Genomic DNA, 19,024 nt, shown 5'->3' with positions numbered 1-19,024 from the left:
ACTGGCCTACCTCTGAATGTGTGTCATTCAGGAAGGCTGCTGTTGTTTATGTGTGGTCTTCGTTAGCTGATCTCTGTGTCTGTGCCACCACTGGAAATAAGGTTGGGGACTGACCATGTTGTGTTTTTAACACAGAGAACCACAACTGGCACTTGTTTAGTTCTGCAACTCACAACTTGATCACATAGTCAGTTGTTATTTTGTTATTCATATTGCTCATACAGTATTATTCATAGCACACATGAATAAAGAATGCTCTAATGTGTTGTTTTACATGAGAAAAACATTAACTAGTGCAAAAACCAAACTGAATGATGAGGAGAACTAAAAACAGCAATATGCTGTCACTACTATCAGTAGGCTATACTAAGGCATGATTCTCTATGGGATCTACTGAAGAATATCTAAACTGGGCTCGCAATGATAAATCTTATTTACTGTTTTATTCTCTCATTTTATTATTATTATATGACTTCTTTTAATATGGGCCCTCATGGAAGTTATTAGATTATGGTTCATTCAGCAACATTGTATTAAGTCTATTGTATTGTTAGTCTGTACTATATATTCTATATATTCTGAGTATAATTAAATGCTTATTAATTAGATTATCATTATTAACAATAATTTAAAATGGATATGTATAGTAATTTAGATAAATTGGTACATGTAAGTATTTCCTTGAATACCTTAAAATCTTTTAAATTAGTAACACTCACATTAACTTGGACACTAGCCAGACAAGGGTAATGTTATAAATGTGCCTTTTTTCAATAACAAGCTAACAAACTAAATGAAATAACATTCATATTGGGGCAGATAAAGGGCAGTGACCGGTGATAAGTAAGTTGACCCAGATGTGAAAATACTGCCACGGTGAATTTGTGTTCATGGGCAGTGATGTGTTTCTCCTGATATGAATGAAACTTGAGAAGTTCTGTATGAATCGACAGCAGTAAAAACCCTTGATTTAATTCTCACCCATTAAATTCACAAGAAACACAGAGACAGCACCCCCTTCCCCTGGGGCAGAGAGCTTTAGTTACTCTGCCTGCAGAGGATGACCTGATTTTGTGTCTGTTAGAGTGTGTAGACCCCTGTGTGTGTTTATGAAGCAGATTAGGATGGTGGCAAAGCCAGACAGTTCTGTGGCAGTGGCGAGTGTATTTCTCTGATTATAGACACGTGTATCTTTGCATGGGAATGTGGGGCAGTTTGTAAGATTTTTTTTTTACCAGAATAGAAGAGCCACATTGTAACACAACACCCCTCCCCCATCCCTTCAAAAGTTGAGTGGATTACAGCTCCAGTATCTGTCTTTGTGCTCTTTGTGCTAGTTTGGCAAGAGCTGTACCCGTGTGGAAATGTGTACTGTGTGTACAGCTACAGCAGCCTAACAGCCATATCTTTTAGTTTCATCATTTTCTGTGTATTCAAACTATTTTGAGAGGGTGGGAAGATGTTTTCCACAGTAGCATTAATATTCTACTGTGTTCTAGTCAGTGCTCTTTAACAGATATGTTTTCACCAGATGCATCGGCCATCTGGACCTCTCAGCACCTTTTCAATTCATTATCTTCCTCTACAGACCAGATGGATGTAACATGCAGGTGTATCACCAACACATGTACCCATGTCACATGGCTGACTGGAATTGAATTACCAACAATGTATGAAAGGAAACATCCATGTGTTTTTCCTTCCATTGGCTTCATATTCTGTATGTCCTCCATTCACTATTCACACTGTACTGGCTGTCTTCCCAGCACCATTTTCCTTTTGTCCTCCAGGCATTGTCTGTCAGTTTGCCTACACTGTTGTTTGCCAAGCATGTTGGCACTGTATGCTTAAAACCCTCTATCAGCCACAGGTCATGTGTGAACATAATTCAGTTAATATATAACTAAGGATGCTCCCTTTGATTCTCCTGTGGCCCACTTCATTTTGGAGGATTATAGGTATGAGTAACGTGGTATTTGATAGATCTTTAAAGACAAACTTGAGTTTCTGACCCTCTGGATGAGTATGTTATTTTGTTTTGTTAATGGTAACTCAGTGATGCTTTATGAAGATACAATTTTTAAGTAACCCATTTGTCTGATAGGATAAGGTGTAGGCATGAAGGCAGACTTGGTGTGGCAAAACTCTAGTCATTCAGTAAGTCTTCATGCCAGATTCATCCTCATATTCCCTGCAGTCAGAGATCTTTAAAAAGTAGACATGCATGCTACCACTGAAGAAGTTTGATTGGAGAGCACTTAATATCATTACTGCCCATGGTAACAGACAACAAAGATGTTATTACAGATGGAGAATGTGCGTGTGTTGTATTTGTTGCGTTTTGTTTCAGCTGAATTTGTAATGAACATTTTATATTTGCTTTTAGAATTAATTTCAGTTTTTGATTTCAATTTTAATATAGCTTTTAGTCAAACACAGCAGGAAGACAAAAGTCACTGAATCACTGTTGGTCAAACTCTACAAAACTTTTTACAGACTCAACCTGTGAATTAAATAGCCTGTCAAATATAGATATCAAATTGTGAATAGTTTGTTTCCAAGACAAATCATGTCATGCAGTAATGTTCTTATGTGTTTCTTCCTCTGTCCTCTCCTCAGTTGTGTGTGGCTCCATACATTTCCATGCCTGTGTTGGCATCTAATGGAAAAAAAAGCACCTGTCAGGTCTGCCATGGTATCCAGACTTCCTAAGTTTGGTGGACGCTCCTCCACTGGTGGCAGTAGCCCCGTCTGCAACGGTTCAACTCAACCAGCCTCCCCTACTCAGGATGGAAAGACCACTCCTCCAGGAACACGCCCAAATGGTGTGATCCGTGCCTCCTCTTTTTCCCTTAAATGGAAGAAAGATGAAGGTACTGCAACTACAAGCCCCACAGTCCCTGGGGATGGAGCTTGTGAAGATAAGCCTAAGGCTGTTTCAATAACAAAGGAGGTGAAGAATTCCTCTCCAGGGACACCCAAGATGCGGAGGTCGGGTCCTTTGATGGTTGCCGTTTCTAGCCCAAAGGCAATCCCTAAGCAGTCCCCCAAGATGAGTCCAAAAGTAGAGACCAAATTGGGCCAGAGTCAAATGAATGGATTGTCTAAAGTGGGGCAGAGTGGTTCAAGCATTCCTATGTCCCATCTTGTACGGCCAAGATTGAGCTCCGGTTCACCTAGAAGCAGCTCACAAGACAGCCTGTCTCAGTCCACTGACAGCCTAAAGACCTTGGCCTTGGACAACATGGTGCGTTCAAACAGCTTCACCCACTTCAAGCAAATTCCCTCACCCACCAGCCAGCCTATGACACGGTCTTTCTCATTTAATCGAGCTGTGGAGCTAGCAAAGCCTCTGGCCAACACTCAACTCCGGCCGCCACGAAGCAGTTTCCTTAAACCACCGCAGCTTAGCAATGGCAGAGTAGGTTTAGGGCTGGGAGGGTTCAATGGAAGCCTTGGAGGTTCAGGGGGTCTTGGTGGAGGCCTTGGAGGACTGCAGTACAGCAGAACAACTCCAACTGCTTCCTCTCTACCCACTCTCACAACCCCGTCAGCACCATCGACTCCCAGCTCTCTGAAGAAGCCACTGCTCCCTAATTGTGTGCTGACCAAGTCACTGGGCAGTAATGGAGGGTCTTCAGGATACAGGTTACCTCGAACTGGACAGAAGCCTCTTTTCCCAGGTCGAGTGAAAGGGGACGTCAAACCTGTTGCTGCCCCTGAAAGTGGCAGTCTCTTAGGCATAGCAGTAGACACTGAGCTGACTGGTGAAGCTGAAAAAGCAGACTTGCGCTGTGACAGTGACGGGAGCTCTGGAGATGGAGGTGGAAAAGGAGAAAGAAAAGGCATGTTTAAACAGAACTCATGTCAGACAGCTGCGGAGACTCTGGAGGACATGTCCTTATCTTCTGCCTCATCTTTAGACAGAGGCGACACCAGTGAAGAGTTTCTGGATGACTTTGACAGCACAGGTGATGTGCTTAGTGATGGGGACATACCTGACAACAGCAACACTGATGGTGTCACCAAAACCCGCCTACAGAGCTTTCTGAATGAGACCATAGACTGGGCTAGTATTGACATGGCAGGTAAAGGAACTGAATTAAAAGCACTGTATGTATTTTCTGACACTGGACATCTTGCAATCAAAATAATAGCAGATAAATGTCAGTTGTTGTGCATTGCATATGCCCAACTTCTCTTGCATTTCTCAAGTAAAGCTCTAAATATAAAGAATGAGTGACTAAACAATCTTCTTTGTTTTCACTCAGCGGTAACTCAATAAATGAACGTACAGGTTTGTTTAGATCACATTTAGCGATGTATATACATATTATGTTGTTTTAATTTAGTTAAAAAGTCACAAGAAATGTAAAACATCAATGGTAGCTTAATATAGGGTATATGACACAGTCAACTAATAACCAAATGGCACATACCATTATAATTAAAACATTGTGGATTTCTCAGAATAGTAATGTCAATACAAACACTTGATATTATGGAGGTACACAAGTCAAGAATATATATAACAGTGTTCTCACTGTATATTTATGTATGTTAGTCTTGTTAAGTAGAGCTAGCGCCACATGTTATTATCAGTTACATACTCTTTTTTTTCCTTACCTGCAAATTCACTTAAGTTTACTCTAGTATTATAAGCGTTGTTTTTTCTTTACTTTTTCTCTGCAGGGCATAAAGAAGACAGCCCAATGCATGAGTCTTGCGGATCCATGACTAGTCATATGCCCTTGGAGTCATCTGTGGAGCTTTCTCCTTCTAACAGCTCTGGTGGAACCTATATGTGGGATGAGGAGGGTCTGGAGCCTCTTGGAGGGCATGGGACACATCCATGTGGTAGTTACGATGACTCAGAGCTCAACAGCTTGGTAAGTCCTGAATCCATTGAAAGACTCAGTGTGCAATGTTCAGTTACATTACATTACATTGCATTCAACATATTTTAATTCATATTGCACATTTGTCTTAACACACTATATAGGAAGTCTATTTTTAGTAACAGAAAAGAATGTTAATAAGTATATTTTTATTCTCGTGTAATCACCTGAAAATATGAATTATGTATTTTCTACCTTAGTGTGAGCCATTTGTATCTTCACAGGGAGAGGGTGTCTTCATAGTGGCATCATGCTGCGCCACCAGTATTTTTATAACAGTGGCTCTAGAGGTGGCCCTTCACCACCGCATGCCATTAAATATTACACAGAAAACCTATAAGCTTAGTTTCAGTTGCATGTATGCCACTGAGAATAAACACCCATTTCTGTTGTAGTATTACCAACAAGCTTCAAGGGCTCCTCTCTTCCATGTATTATGTTAACTGTCAGATTACACTGAAGCCTTTTTCACAACAGAAAAGGGGTGGAGAACAGCCAAAACCCTTTAGCGATGATACCGTTTGACAAAAAACTTAAGTGAATACTTCAAGCTGTTGAAGATAACTGACGGAATATTGCCACTGACTAAGAGGTGGCTTTATTTCCAAGTACAGTCAAAAACAGTTGAAAAACATTTAACGATTCTGACAAGTTGAGAATGAATTTAATGCATGTCATACAGGTGGATTACATGTCATTACTGGGAGATAATGACCAATAATACATTTTTCACTAAAACTCATATATAAAATTGGTTTGTTTGCCAAATAAAACATTTTGGAGTTGATGCATCAGTGCTCTTTTAATAGGGAGTTGACCTTAGTCATTTATCTCACTTTGAGACCATTACCAAGTGCATTTGTAGGCTTTTTAGCAGCTCCCTGGTACAGCCTGAGGCCTTTTTAGCACCATAATGGTGCCTCAGTACATTAATCAATTCCACTTTTGAATAATTCCTGCTTCCTTTTATAATTAGGGATTAAACAAACAGAACAAAAGCTGAGAAGGAAAGCAAAATTGTCCAGAGTTTTTTTGGGTTTTTTTTTGGCAGCTCTGACAGCCTGTTTCATGCCAAGGTCTCTCTGTCCCTTAGAGGACTGTTGACCTGGCCACCAACTGTGTACTAATAGCATTGCTGTCCTTACTTTGGTTCTCTGTGTCTTGGTACCAAGTCACCTGATCTCAGGAATGCATAAAGAGCTTAAAATAAGATGGATTATAAATTATATAATGAGATTGGTATGTTTGCTACTTTTTCTCTGTGACATTGACACAGGATTAAGTCAGTGGATTAGCTCAGGTGATATTTGTGTTTCCTCATTGGGTCTGTTGCTTCTACTAGAGAGGTTAAAATGCTGATGAGGGGAAACTATGTGTGTGATGTCAGCATGTATATGCTTCTTGTGTGTGACTGTTTAGACATGTATGACTTCTGCCAGCACAAACTTATACGTACCCAAGTGCACATGATTAACAGTCATTCATTATCTCTTAAACAGTGTGCACATGTGCAGAACAACTATGGGTCTGTGTGGCTGATCAGCTGAACTCTATCAGAGCGGTGCATCTTTCATGTCTGATATAGTCAAGTGTTACTGACATTATGTAGTGGTTCAGCTTATCCAATTCTTTTTAAAAATCTTTTGTAAGCATATAATTACATACTGTATATATGCATTATGAAGCTGTTCTCTAAACATTTTCAGTATAGGTTCTCATATCTCAGGGAGATACAAATATGTTTTAGAAGAAGAAAATAGTATGTCTCCTTGCATTGCAGTGGGTGATAACAGCTATCGAGTGGGTGAACATGAGAGGGAGCAAGAGAGGAAAAATGGAGGAAAACGGAAATGGCTACGAGCAGAGGAAAAAGAGCAAAACTGCTTAATGAATGATTGCTGATGTGTGAATATCAGCTCTATGGGGAATCTGCCTTTGAGATGTTTAACTGAGCTATTTGATTAGAGGAAATGAGCCCACTTACTGTAATTGGATGCAGTGCTGTCTCTCTCCACCCTTCTTCTACTGTTCCCTTTCCATCTGTTAGTCTGTCTAATTTCCATCATGTTTGTGGATAAACAGTTTCACTTAATGAACAGAAGAACAATTTTTCTTTGACAAAAAGTGTCTATGCCCATAAATAACAATCATCGGTAGAATATGCAGTACAACTTATTTGGTCTACAATTTGTTCAGCATATTGTTTAATAATGTGCCATTTAAAAGGCCCTTTTTTCTATCTGTATCTAACAGTACAATGTTTGCACAAGACTTTTGCTCCTACAAAATTATAACAGGGAAATGAAATTCAGTGTAATTGGACCTAGTTCTATTAAAATTAAAAGACAGGGTGTTCAATGTTGGTTGAACCCAATGGGGAAAAAAACAGATCATTTAGGTTTCCTTCATCCTATTGCAGTGTTGGGCTCAGTCCACTTGGAGGCACTGTGCATCTTTAAGACAACGCCATGTGTGTGCCTGCAAGGGTTTGCGCCTTGTGTGTGTCAGTATTTTTCTGGCTATATATGGCTCTATCTGCATTCATATGCCTCTGTGCAAAATCAAGGAGTGGGCTACCTGAGCTCATAATAACATTCCCATGATGCACCATGCAGCTCACTACACTACCAGCTTCTCAAAATTGGCATTGTGAAATGGAGGGCCACTGTTCATAGTGACTGTAATGTTGTCTTGGCCTCTGCATGATTTATCACACACCTGCACCAACGTAAAAGGGGCTGAGCACAATTTATTTTTAAATGGGTTAACTATTTTGAAATAATTGAGATTGTGTATTTTAGTTTGCCAGGTACAAAAAAAAAAACAACATAAATGCACAACGTGACAGGAAGAGCTAAAACTGAGATGGAAAGGGTTTAGGCAGTGATAGATATGTAGTACCATGAACATTAAGATAGACAGAATAAAAATAACATCTGTGCTATATATTGTAGCCCAGTGCACACTCCTGCAATGTTACCTCTGTGAAGGCAGTCTGATTCTATTTTTGCCAAAATGGCATTTGAAAAGTGTTCAGTTCAAAATTTGGTTATAGGTTATACTATATTTTGCTGTATTTACCTCTGGAATATAAGACTTTAATAGAATCTCATACATAATAAAAGATAGAAAACAAGCACAACACAAAAACTAACTATAGCAAAGAATCAGAACCTTAGCTGCCCATTTTTCTGCAGCTCATTAATAACACATTAACCTTCTCAGATGAAACATAAATGAGTACTGTACTGAAAGGCATTATCATTATCACAAATTGCATCTCCCACCTTCATCTGCAATGTTTTATCTTAATGTGAACTAGAATGGTCACCTGGTCACATTAAATGTACAAGTAATTTTGAGAATTAGCTCAGTCAAATGCACATAATGGCACATTTTGGACTAGAGGTTTTTCATTTAAGATCTAAAGATTATGCTTGGAGTTGCTGTGGAGTTTGCCTCATTAGGAGAAATATAATTTCCTTCAAATAACAGCATGACTTTAACCTCAGATCATGAAATCTTGAATGAAAAGTATATTACAGCATGTTAATTTTTTCCCCACTTTTTTGTCTCATATATTTTCTGTTCTTTGAATTTTGCTCTTTTCCTATTTCCTGTCTCTTGCACACTTTTTTTTTTTCATCTTGTTTTCTACTCTGTTATGTGCTGATTTTTAAGCCAATCCTCCGGTTCTGTAATCCGTTTTTCCCTTTTGCTACCTCATGGTGGCTGAGTTTCTGCTGCCTTTTATCCCTGGTTTTATTTATTTTGCATCTACTTTTAGGCTTTTGTGGAACCAGGTTGAGACAGGTCAATTCAATAGTGTCTAAATGAGTGAGGTGCTTAAACCTTTTGTCTGTGGGGTGCTCAGCCATTTATGGAACATGCTGCCAGTGAATTGGTTATGCTGCTGAATTAATGAGGCTTGCACACTTTTGTTTGTCTTGGTTTTAAATCGACAGCATCGGGCCTTTAAGGTAAACAGCAGTTTTCATGGTGCTTTTTGTGCTTTTGTTAACCGACATCTAAACTCTGCTAAGTAAGGGGTTATGATGATGTGACTCTGAGTCACTCTCAAAATTATAGGTTGTGCTTCCACCATTAGTAGTCCTGGCGAGTTCTGGTTTCCAACCACTTTTATTACTGTGACCTATTATTTTACTATAGGTTGTTACGTTCTAAAACACAGCTTTCCATAAATACTTGAGCAGAGGCAATTACCTTACCATGACTTGCTCTAACTCAGTCATGTTAAAACAATGTCAAGCATGATTATCAGCAAACTCTGCCATTATTAACTTACAGTGGGTACGGAAAGTATTCAGACCCCCTAAAATGTTTCACTCTGTTATGTTGCAGCCATTTGCTAAAATCATTTAAGTTCATTTTTTTCCTAATTAATGTACACAGCATCCCATTTTGACAGAAAAAAACAGAATTGTAGACATTTTTGCAGATTTATTAAAAAAGAAAAACTGAAATAAACCTAGACGAAAACCTTTTCCAGAGTGCTCTGGACCTCAAACTGAGCCTATGGTTCACCTTCCAACAAGACAATGGCCCTAAGCACACAGCTAAAATAACCAAGGAGTGGCTTCGGAACAACTCTGACACTGTTCTGGAATGGCCCGGCCAGAGCCCAGACTTAAACCTAATTGAGCATCTCTTGCCAGACCTGAAAATGGCTGTCCACCAATGTTCACCATCTAACCTGACAGAACTGGAGAGGATCTGCAAGGAGGAATGGCAGAGGATCCCCAAATCCAGTTGTGAAAAACTTGTTGCATCATTCCCAAGAACACTCATGGCTGTATTAGCTCAAAAGGGTGTTTCTACTCAATACTGAGCTAAGGGTCTGAAAATTTGTGACCATGTGATATTTCAGTTTTAAGAAATCTGCAAAAATGTCGACAATTCAGTTTTTTTTCTGTCAAAATTTGGTGCTGTGCGTACATTAATGAGGGAAAAAATGAACTTAAATGATATTAGCAAATGGCTGCAATATGACAAGGGGGTCTGAATACTTTCCATACACACTGTAACCCATAAAGACCCAGTCCTACTTTTGTGGCAATTCCAAAATAGTTTTTTTTTTCTCTATAATTAACTTTTCTTAAGTGATTTATCATCATTTACTCTAATATTATGCTCTATGTTTAGCATTTTTAAGTGAAAATCAGGTATTGTCCTGTATGTAATTTACTGATCATGTAGATGTTCTTTGAAGCTCAAATTAAAGTCGAGGGATATTATATCAGAAACACAGAAAAACAAAGAAAATGTGACTTTTTCTGTAAAATATATCATTAACTGAACATAAACCAAGTGTCTCCATCCACTGTCATTGATCAAACTACATGGGATTTACTGGTGAATCAATGTTGTAGAAGATAACGATGCTTCCATGGTAACTACGGAGCTTGACAAACTGCATTTTACACCAATTATTTACATGTATTGATAGGTTTAATAGAACAGGTATTAAACCGTTTATATCAGTAGATGCTTTTGGTTGATGGTGGACGTTTGGGTCTTTATGGGTTAATATTAATGTAATATAACATATATATAGTACATTACTATATAATATATAACTTAACCTAATATCTGAGCACCTGTCTAACTTACTTACCATTTACTTTGATGACGACTATGTCAGTGAAGTCTTATGAGCACCACCAGCCAAAACAGAAATGACTGAATATGGTAACACATTTTGATTATGCGCATTTCCAAGGTAGTTTTCTAATGCATAATACATGTGTTATACACCTAACTCATGATCATTGTTTCATTTCAGATCCAATTTACTGCAGTGCACAGCCAACATAGCACACGCCACTATCCAAATATTTTCAGGCTGTATTTCTAGCCTAGATTTTGGCCAAAACACAATATTTTATACAACAGATGGATGTATTCCTCACCCTAACCAATGCTGACATTTCAAGTATTTGTTGAGGCTCTCTCTCCTTGATGTTCAATTCAACTTGCAGTATTCTCATTTATTTTTCATGCTCCTTATGATATTTCGAAAAATTTCTGACGCAATTATGTATTGTGCCTTTCATGGCTTGTCTTTTTTCCCTCTCCATTCTGCAGCCTCAGGTGAGAACAACAAATAAATATAGATGGAATAAAAATGCTTGGAAGAAAAGAAACAAAACTCCTTTAAATCTGCGAATAGTCTTGAACTGCTGCTTATCTGACAATGAGAACAAGGACTCTCAGTGTAGTTCTGATTTCATCACTAAGGTCAGTGTGTGTGAGGTTTTATATGCTGTACTATCAGATGCATTTTGAGCAAGATGTAAAGTGTGGAAAAAGAAACTAAGAAAACTACATGCCATTTTTTTTGATGATGGTTCTGTAACTTGACTTTGCTCTTTTATACATCTGCCACTACTCACCATACAGTTTCATTCAGCCCACCACCTCTATGTTGCTTTTTCTTTCTACATAATGCTGTTCCTATATATAGCATGAGCCAACATAAACTGTTTAACGAATGGACATATCCTTGTAGCACCTATTATTTGTTGTAATGATTAGATGTTATAGGAAAACATGTCATTAAGATAATTTATTATCAACAACAGATGCTACCAGGATACTGAGAAGATCATTATTCCTGTATATGCCATGTTTTATACAAAATATGTGATAATCATCCATTAATATTTTGAAAATATACATGCCTGTGGGATTATAACAACATGAACATTGTTATTTCTACCATGGACAGATAAATTGTATATTTCTTTGGGTTTTAACAATTACCACTCATATATTTGGCCGCTTACAGTGGACAGCTAATTATCCCAATGAAACCCAGCAAGGCTCGTGCTGTCTTCTCAGGTTAAGAGGGCTTTCACACCTATGTTGTTCGATCTTGACTTTCCAGTTTGAGTTTCTAGTTTGGAGTTCAACCCAGTTGTTCCAGACCACAATAAAGACCAAACAACCAGTCTGTGGCTGGACAAAAGGAGCTGAACTTGGTCTGGATCATATGTAACTGTGGTTCAGTTTATTTGCAGTGTGATCTTTTTAATAGATTTCATTTGTGGACCGATTGCAGGAGGTCACACAAGGCTATTACTGTGAAAAACAAAACAAAACGAGAAAAAAAACAAAAAAATAAATGGAAGATGGTAAAAATCAGATGCATAGCTATCTATAAAAGGAAATGCAGCACACACAATGATGACGGATATATCAGTTCACAAAATTGCTGGGTGAAATAAAATTAACTGGACGGAATGTTAACACAACAAAAACATGAACGTTCATTCAAACTTTCAAGCACTCTAAGATTAATCTGTTTTGTGCTTTTTACAGAACTGAATTTATTTATTTTTGAACTATTTAACCCTGCTGTACTCCACAGAAGAGAGAAATTTGTTTCTTGAGACAAAGTTCATTCTGGCCAGGACATTTCATACTCCACAAGAAACTCGAAGTGCTGAACTCCTGGAAAGTGATCTGTTTTTTTGCATTAACCACACTCACTTCAAATTTCTGACCAATCACGCAATAGTTCTCGGACATGGCACGAGAAAAAAGTTCTGCACGGATGGTGTGTCAAGAACTCCCAAACCGGGGAGCAAGAAGAAATTTCTTCGTTCTTGCAGGGAATGTAGCAGGCTTTAGTTCTCCAGAGGGTCACGGGGGTGTCAGTCTATATCAGCTGCTGACGGGTGAAGGCGGGGTACATCCTGGATGTGTTACCAAGTCATTCCAGGGCTGACATACACAGACGAAGAACCTTTCACTCCTACGGGTGATTTAGATTAAGCAGTTAACTTGGTAAGGTGCTTGTCTTTGGATGGAGGGAGGCAGCCGGAGTACCAGGAGAGAAGCTACATGGATAGAACATGCAAACCACTACACCACTGTGCCGCCCTCTCACTGAAGTTCTACTCAATATGACAGATACTGAAGATTGAGTTTTTAATGTGATTAGTTAAAGAGCTCAAAATAAGTCAAGCAAATGAATAACAATTAAAAGTAGAAAAGACACAACACATCCTGTAAATGCCAAGATATACAATATAAAGATGTTTGTTACAAAGGGTTGTTAATGTAATACAGCTTTAAATATCTACCAAAAAAGCAATTCATTTTAAAGAGCTGCATTAGCTTTAGGATGTTAGTTTGTACATGATTTGAATTTGACATTGAAAAATTGAGGGCTTGAACATATGATGCTCCAGAGTCATATTCTTTGATAGCTTTAAGTCAAATTTAATTTGAGACTTAATAGAAAGGTACAGGGTTTAAAAGAATGACCTCTATTCCAATGAGAGAAGAAAGATAGCAATGTTAGAGAAGAACAGTACAGTCAGTCTCCAAAAACTTCTCCCTGATATCTATTGGTTTTACAGTCGGATCTACCGCCAAAGTTTGTGTTTTCCTGAAGTTTCTTGATCAAGCTGAAAATGAGCTGCCTACTTTGCCTTTTGCCTGATTTTATGCCATGAGACTCATTTATATTCAGTGCAGGAAAACCTGATGTCTACTGGAGATCCCAGCAAGATACACTCAAAGAAAGCCACGGACGGAATTAAGGTTTCTGTAACGAACTTTATTCCGCTGTTCAAGTTTGTCATGCTGACACACGGGCTACGTGAGTGTAAATTATCAAACTGTATCAAAAAGTACCGACTACAACTTTCCCTGTGATTTCAGAGGTTTTAATCAATGTTTGATCCAGCCGTGTTTGAAGACTTGGCAGATGTTTTAATGGGAGAGTCTGCCATGAAATGCTGGAAAACCTCCCCTCGGCTGTTACAATTCTGAATGCTGATCATGCTCCAAGGTTTGGATTAATAGAGCACCTCAGGGTTTTTAAGATCTATTTAAAGTATGCATGCCATGTGTCAAAATCACCCACTGCTAAAAGTCAGATCATTATTTCCAAAATAGGAAAGTACAGCAACTTGTATTTAATTGGCTCAAGGTGCATTTTAATGAAAGGTCAGAAAATTTTAGGACCTAAATCTGTTTTCAAAACCTCCTGAAATGGAATTCTAACATTTCTGTTCAACTGTGTAATAATCAATAGTTACATGACTTGCAAGTTGTGTGGTTTCTCGTCAGTGGTAGTGCTAAGAGTGCAAGGTCAGCGAGAAAACACACCCTTGAAGCCAACGAGAGAATCACAATATTACTCAAGGGACACAATCAGAAGAAAACAGGTAATGCATAAGACATATATTCCTATTAAGCACAGACTGACTGGCTTACCTCAGCTAACTCAACGTTTCTTAAGTCTAGTTTGCTCTGATAAATGACCTCTTGGGAGAGTGACTTTCTATATGTGTGACGAAATGTGGACAGTAGCCCACATAGCCTGCACAATATTAACAAGCACACAAACATACACACACATACACACTTATTTCTCCTGAGAGTTTTTCTCTATCTTTTTATTTTTCTCCTGTCAGTGTGAAATATAATTTCCCATGGAGCTACACAGTGCAACAAAAGCTAAAAGAGAAGGACAGAGACAGTAAGTTGTCAATGTTAAGGAAAATAAAGAAGTCAGAGAGGCACATCAATTACAGAGGTGTTCAGTACTAATTATATAAGGTGAACACATTCAAATGAAAATGAAACATTGCACTCTTTAAAGAGAGGAAAAGAAGAGGAAACACATTATGGCACTTTTTCATCTATCACTGATGAAACTAGATTTCTGAAATATTCCCACAGAGCACAGAGCTCCTTTTTTAACTCAGAACAAGCAATATATATAGGAGACAAAGCAACAATATTTCCATTTCACACAGTGGTAATATAGCAAACAGCAGCAGTTCTTACAAAAGAAATTCATCTCAATATAACATTTTTAATTCATTTACAAGTAATTGTTTTACACAGAGATGAAAGGTTTTACAACAAAGTGGATAGTACTGCAGAGATTATCTAAACAGTGGTTTATGAAAGACTAAATCCTTTACAGTTTTCTCTTTTTCAGTATAAATGCTCCAACACATTATCAGAGAAAAAAGAACTTAATTAAGCAAACAAGAAAAAACATTGTTAAATGTATTATGGGGGCTAAAGGATGCAAATGTATAGGATTATCATTTCATTTTAAGGGGATTTCAAGAGTTGGACCTTTCAGTCAATAGGATGAGCAGGTCAAGTGTATCACATGCAGCAGGACAACAACCCTATATACACACACAAGTTATTCTACCAATGACTGGTCAAAGCAGACAGTAATATTTTGCAACAGCTGAGTCAAAGTCAGGACCTTAATCTTGTAGAAATACTGTATAAAGACCTCAAGCAAGAGGCTTTGCAAGAAACTAACCAACATCTCTGAGTTAAAGCTGTTCTGTCAGGATGATTGGGTTGAAATGACTCCAAGGCAAAGCACATCATGATAAACAGTTAATTTAAGTGTTTGTTAAGTTATTGACAAAGAAGGTCAAACCAGTTATTGAAAGCATGGCGCAACGCACATAAATAGTTTTTATTAATGAGTTTTCTATTGAACTTGTGATGTTTTGGTCTCATTTAATTGTGGTAGCTTGAGAGAACTTGTCATATTTAAGCTGAAAAAGAAAACATTCTAAAAAGTTTCACAAACTTTCAAGCACCACTGTGCCTCAAGTGTAACAACAGTGATTTTTAGCCGTCCATCTGACAAAACAGATGTTTTTCCTCTCCGCCTCTGCAATTGTCTGCAGTGGGCTGTTCAACGAGCGTACCTGGATCTTGAAGATTGAGTTTCTTTTCCTTTCTTTCTCATATTAGTGTCTCACAGTACTGCTGTGAGTGGAGAGAGACACCGCTGACACAGTACTTTTATTATGTAACTGGTGTATACAAGGTGCAAGTCCTTTTAACACACAGCCCAACTGCCAGCCCGCAAAACTGTTTTAGAGTTAAAATGTCTGTCACAGGGAAGCTTTTCCTCATAAGTCAGTGCTATGTCACAGTCTTACACTTGTGAAGACAGGGTAATATGAAAAATCATAATGCATGAATCATGTAGAGCAGGGCGATTCTGAGTAAGAGAATATTGCCCTCAGTGAACCTACTATTGAATTAAGAAGAAAGAATACAGATTCACTGTATTTTGCCTCATCTAATCTAATCAAATATAACTCTTAGCATAATTTATCGGGCATCTTACCCGATTTTTGTCCCATGTTTTTAATATAATCTTGTTATTCAAGTAGCCGAAGTTTAGTTAGATGGATGATTAGAGAAAAGAGGAAGAGGTTTTAGTATAAGAGACGAAAAAGAAGGTGAGAGATATTGAAAGACAGATGACTGAACATAAATGCTTTGAACAACAAAGATCCAACCTACATTTTGGTTGGGAGTATAGAGAACAGCGGAAGTAGGTATAGTCTATTCTATTTCCTTTATTATTTTGTCTTTATTGAGTGAAACACAAAGTACTTTTCAGTTATCATGCAGCACATGAGATTTTCAATAATAGGTAATTTTATGCTTGTGTCTTCTAGTCAAAGCGCTGTCAATTTAGTTTTGTGAAGCACAAAATTGCCTTGAAAAATAAAGCTTTGAACTATTGATTCATTCTTTTGCTTTTGGGGTATGCTTTGAATTATTCGCAAGGCAGCACTAGCAGTCAGACTGACTGCATATTTTGAGGCAGTTACAAGATGTTTTTGTTGCATTTTCAAAGTATTCGGAATTATCATTCAAACAGAGTGGCGTATTTCCAGTTTCTGCAAACGTGTTTTATTATCTGTGTATGTATGAAATATGACCATTTCTCTCCTGTTGTGTAATAGGACTGTATGAAATAATATCTTTAACTTGCACTTGTTAATCCTTTATAACTGCAATGTGATGATAGTATGGAACATATGACAGGGGTGGATTGCATTTCACTGTTGTCACAGTTTGCCAGTTGTCCTTTATGTTGCTGTACCTTTTCATAGTCACTGAAATTGCACAGTTACAAGAAAATAAGACTGCACTCTGAATCACAGCACTGAAAAGCTTTTCTGGCACTATTGGAGGGTGTTGGTTGTGCCAAACTAAGCACAGAATGATCCTAGTGTGTCAAAACAAGATATCACAAGGGTACACTAGCATCCTTTTCTGGCTAATTGTGGGGGTGGGAATAAGGCCTGTGCACATATGCACAAAATCATAATGATTCAGTGTAACACAAAGAGAAATGCTTACTGGATGTGCGAATAATTAGCTGTGCCTTTTCTTGTTTTTCCTGTGCATATGTTGAGTTTTAGACTAGAATCTACACACACTTCCCTGTATCTGCCCTGAATCTCTTTCTTTTCTAGCAGTGAGAGAGAAACATTGTAGAAAAAAAAACCTTTTGTCCAGAAGTAAAATGATATAATAACTGTAATGCACTGATAATGTGCGTATAATGTGCCTGTGATGCCCTCTTATGCCTTACAATGATGTGTGTTGTATGTGATTTTTGTGTTTTTCAGGATATCCTGAACAACTTGGACCCTCTGGGAACCGGAGATCTGGATGAAGATGACCTCATGCTGGACGTGGACCTGCCAGAGGATGGCTTGCATGGTCAGCACTTACATTTACACATATACAGTAGATATAACACACAAACATTTTATGCAAATGAAGTTATTTCATACAGAATTTAAATTTGCAAGGTTATTCTTTGGCCATGACAAATACGTTAGTCTCATTGGCTGGAGGTTGTCCATTATTTTTGTATAATCGGACACCTCCAGCAAAACTGTTCTGATCATAATTGTAAATTAATGCATTAGCATTGAAAGTCTGATCATTCTATTTCCAGCAGTATTTCTCTATAGCCTATAATGGTTTGAATAAATTGAATCCTGCCTTGCCTTGGGTGAAGATTCGCTTCTGCAACATCCATTAAAATCTCTTTAATGGACACCTTGTTGTCTATTATGTGCTCTTACTTTTTTAATATTTGGGTGTTGAAGAGTTATTAAATTACAACTCCCCTGCTACCACACAACCGCCTTTGAATGACAGCTAGGCAGCTGATTTTTAAGAGGCTTATAGTCAGTTTTGTAGCTGTGTTTACTGGAACAGATGCACACACCACCTCATGCATCTGTTCCTATAAACACAGCCATAGCATATATATATATATATATATATATATATATATATATATATATATATTCTCAGTAGGAGTAAAGTTTCTATTTGCTTCCTCACAGCATCTCTAGTGTATCAGCTTAATCATAACAGCTAACAGTTCAAGACTGCATCATTCCCTCCCACTTTGAACATCATACCAGTTGAAGTCTCCGCCCTTTTACTTCTTTATTACCCAGTTTTGTAAATATAATCAAGATCTAGTCTCATTAAACTGGGGTAAAAGCAGAGATCACATTATTTTCACATTACACCCTATGAATAGTGTTGACAGCATCATTATAGATTCATCAGATAGTACGTGTCACATCTGTGAAACAGAAGGAAAAGAAGGGTCGAGGAATACTAACCTCACCTGTCATGAATTGTAATGGATTTTGATAAGTGGATTTGTCTTGGGCCAGTCCTCAATCCTGGTCTATTAAAGAACCATTTACGCCTAATGTGTTTAATTCACTGTTTTAATGTGGAATGTCTGTAATGTGAACAGACTGGGTCTTGACAAACAGGCTTCCTAACCACCTGAAAAAATGCAATATACAACAGCACAACACAACTTCTTTGTGTTCATTCACAGAATTGGCTCAAGCACACAAACTCATAAACACATTGTTGCAGTAGCTCCACAGGCTGGGATCAGTTTTTGTTTTGGCTATATGTGTGGAAACACTGGTGTTCTTGTTTTTAAATGAGGGAGAGACAGGAATGTTCACTCCTCAGGAATGAGGATTGAAGTGGCGTCCCAGCCTACTCCATACTGGGAAGTGACCGTATTTATAGCTGTCTATGTCATGGGTAACACTAAACAGGGAGAGACATGGACATGGGAGGAAGCGTGAAACTGAGACAGTGGAGTTAGACCCAGCCCACAGGGCAGGTCCTCAGACGTGGTTGTAGGGAAGGGTGTTTTGACTTCTTATTCTTTTCTTACTGTCATTCCCTTCTTTTCCTGATGGAGACACCTTAACTCTGTCAAAAACCAGGAAGAGGGCAAGGGGAATTGA

At 38.1% G+C, this 19,024-nt stretch overlaps 1 protein-coding gene across 4 annotated transcripts in view; it reads left to right on the top strand.

Annotated features, from left to right (window-relative positions):
- The window catches only part of ccser2a (coiled-coil serine-rich protein 2a), a 54,721-nt gene that overhangs the window by 12,209 nt on the left and 23,488 nt on the right, over positions 1–19,024 (top strand). For all 4 annotated transcript variants that reach the window (XM_030155517.1, XM_030155518.1, XM_030155520.1 and 1 more), the window contains exons 2-4: positions 2,620–4,088; positions 4,693–4,889; positions 17,351–17,444. In XM_030155517.1, coding sequence (XP_030011377.1) covers positions 2,663–4,088; positions 4,693–4,889; positions 17,351–17,444 — 1,717 coding nt within the window. In that variant the 5' untranslated portion in view covers positions 2,620–2,662. The remainder of the gene's footprint in view (positions 1–2,619; positions 4,089–4,692; positions 4,890–17,350; positions 17,445–19,024) is intronic.

The sequence above is a fragment of the Sphaeramia orbicularis genome, chromosome 15 (assembly GCF_902148855.1).
Source record: "Sphaeramia orbicularis chromosome 15, fSphaOr1.1, whole genome shotgun sequence".
In the NCBI taxonomy this organism is placed as follows: domain Eukaryota; kingdom Metazoa; phylum Chordata; class Actinopteri; order Kurtiformes; family Apogonidae; genus Sphaeramia; species Sphaeramia orbicularis.
This window is presented reverse-complemented; position numbering and strand designations above follow the sequence as displayed.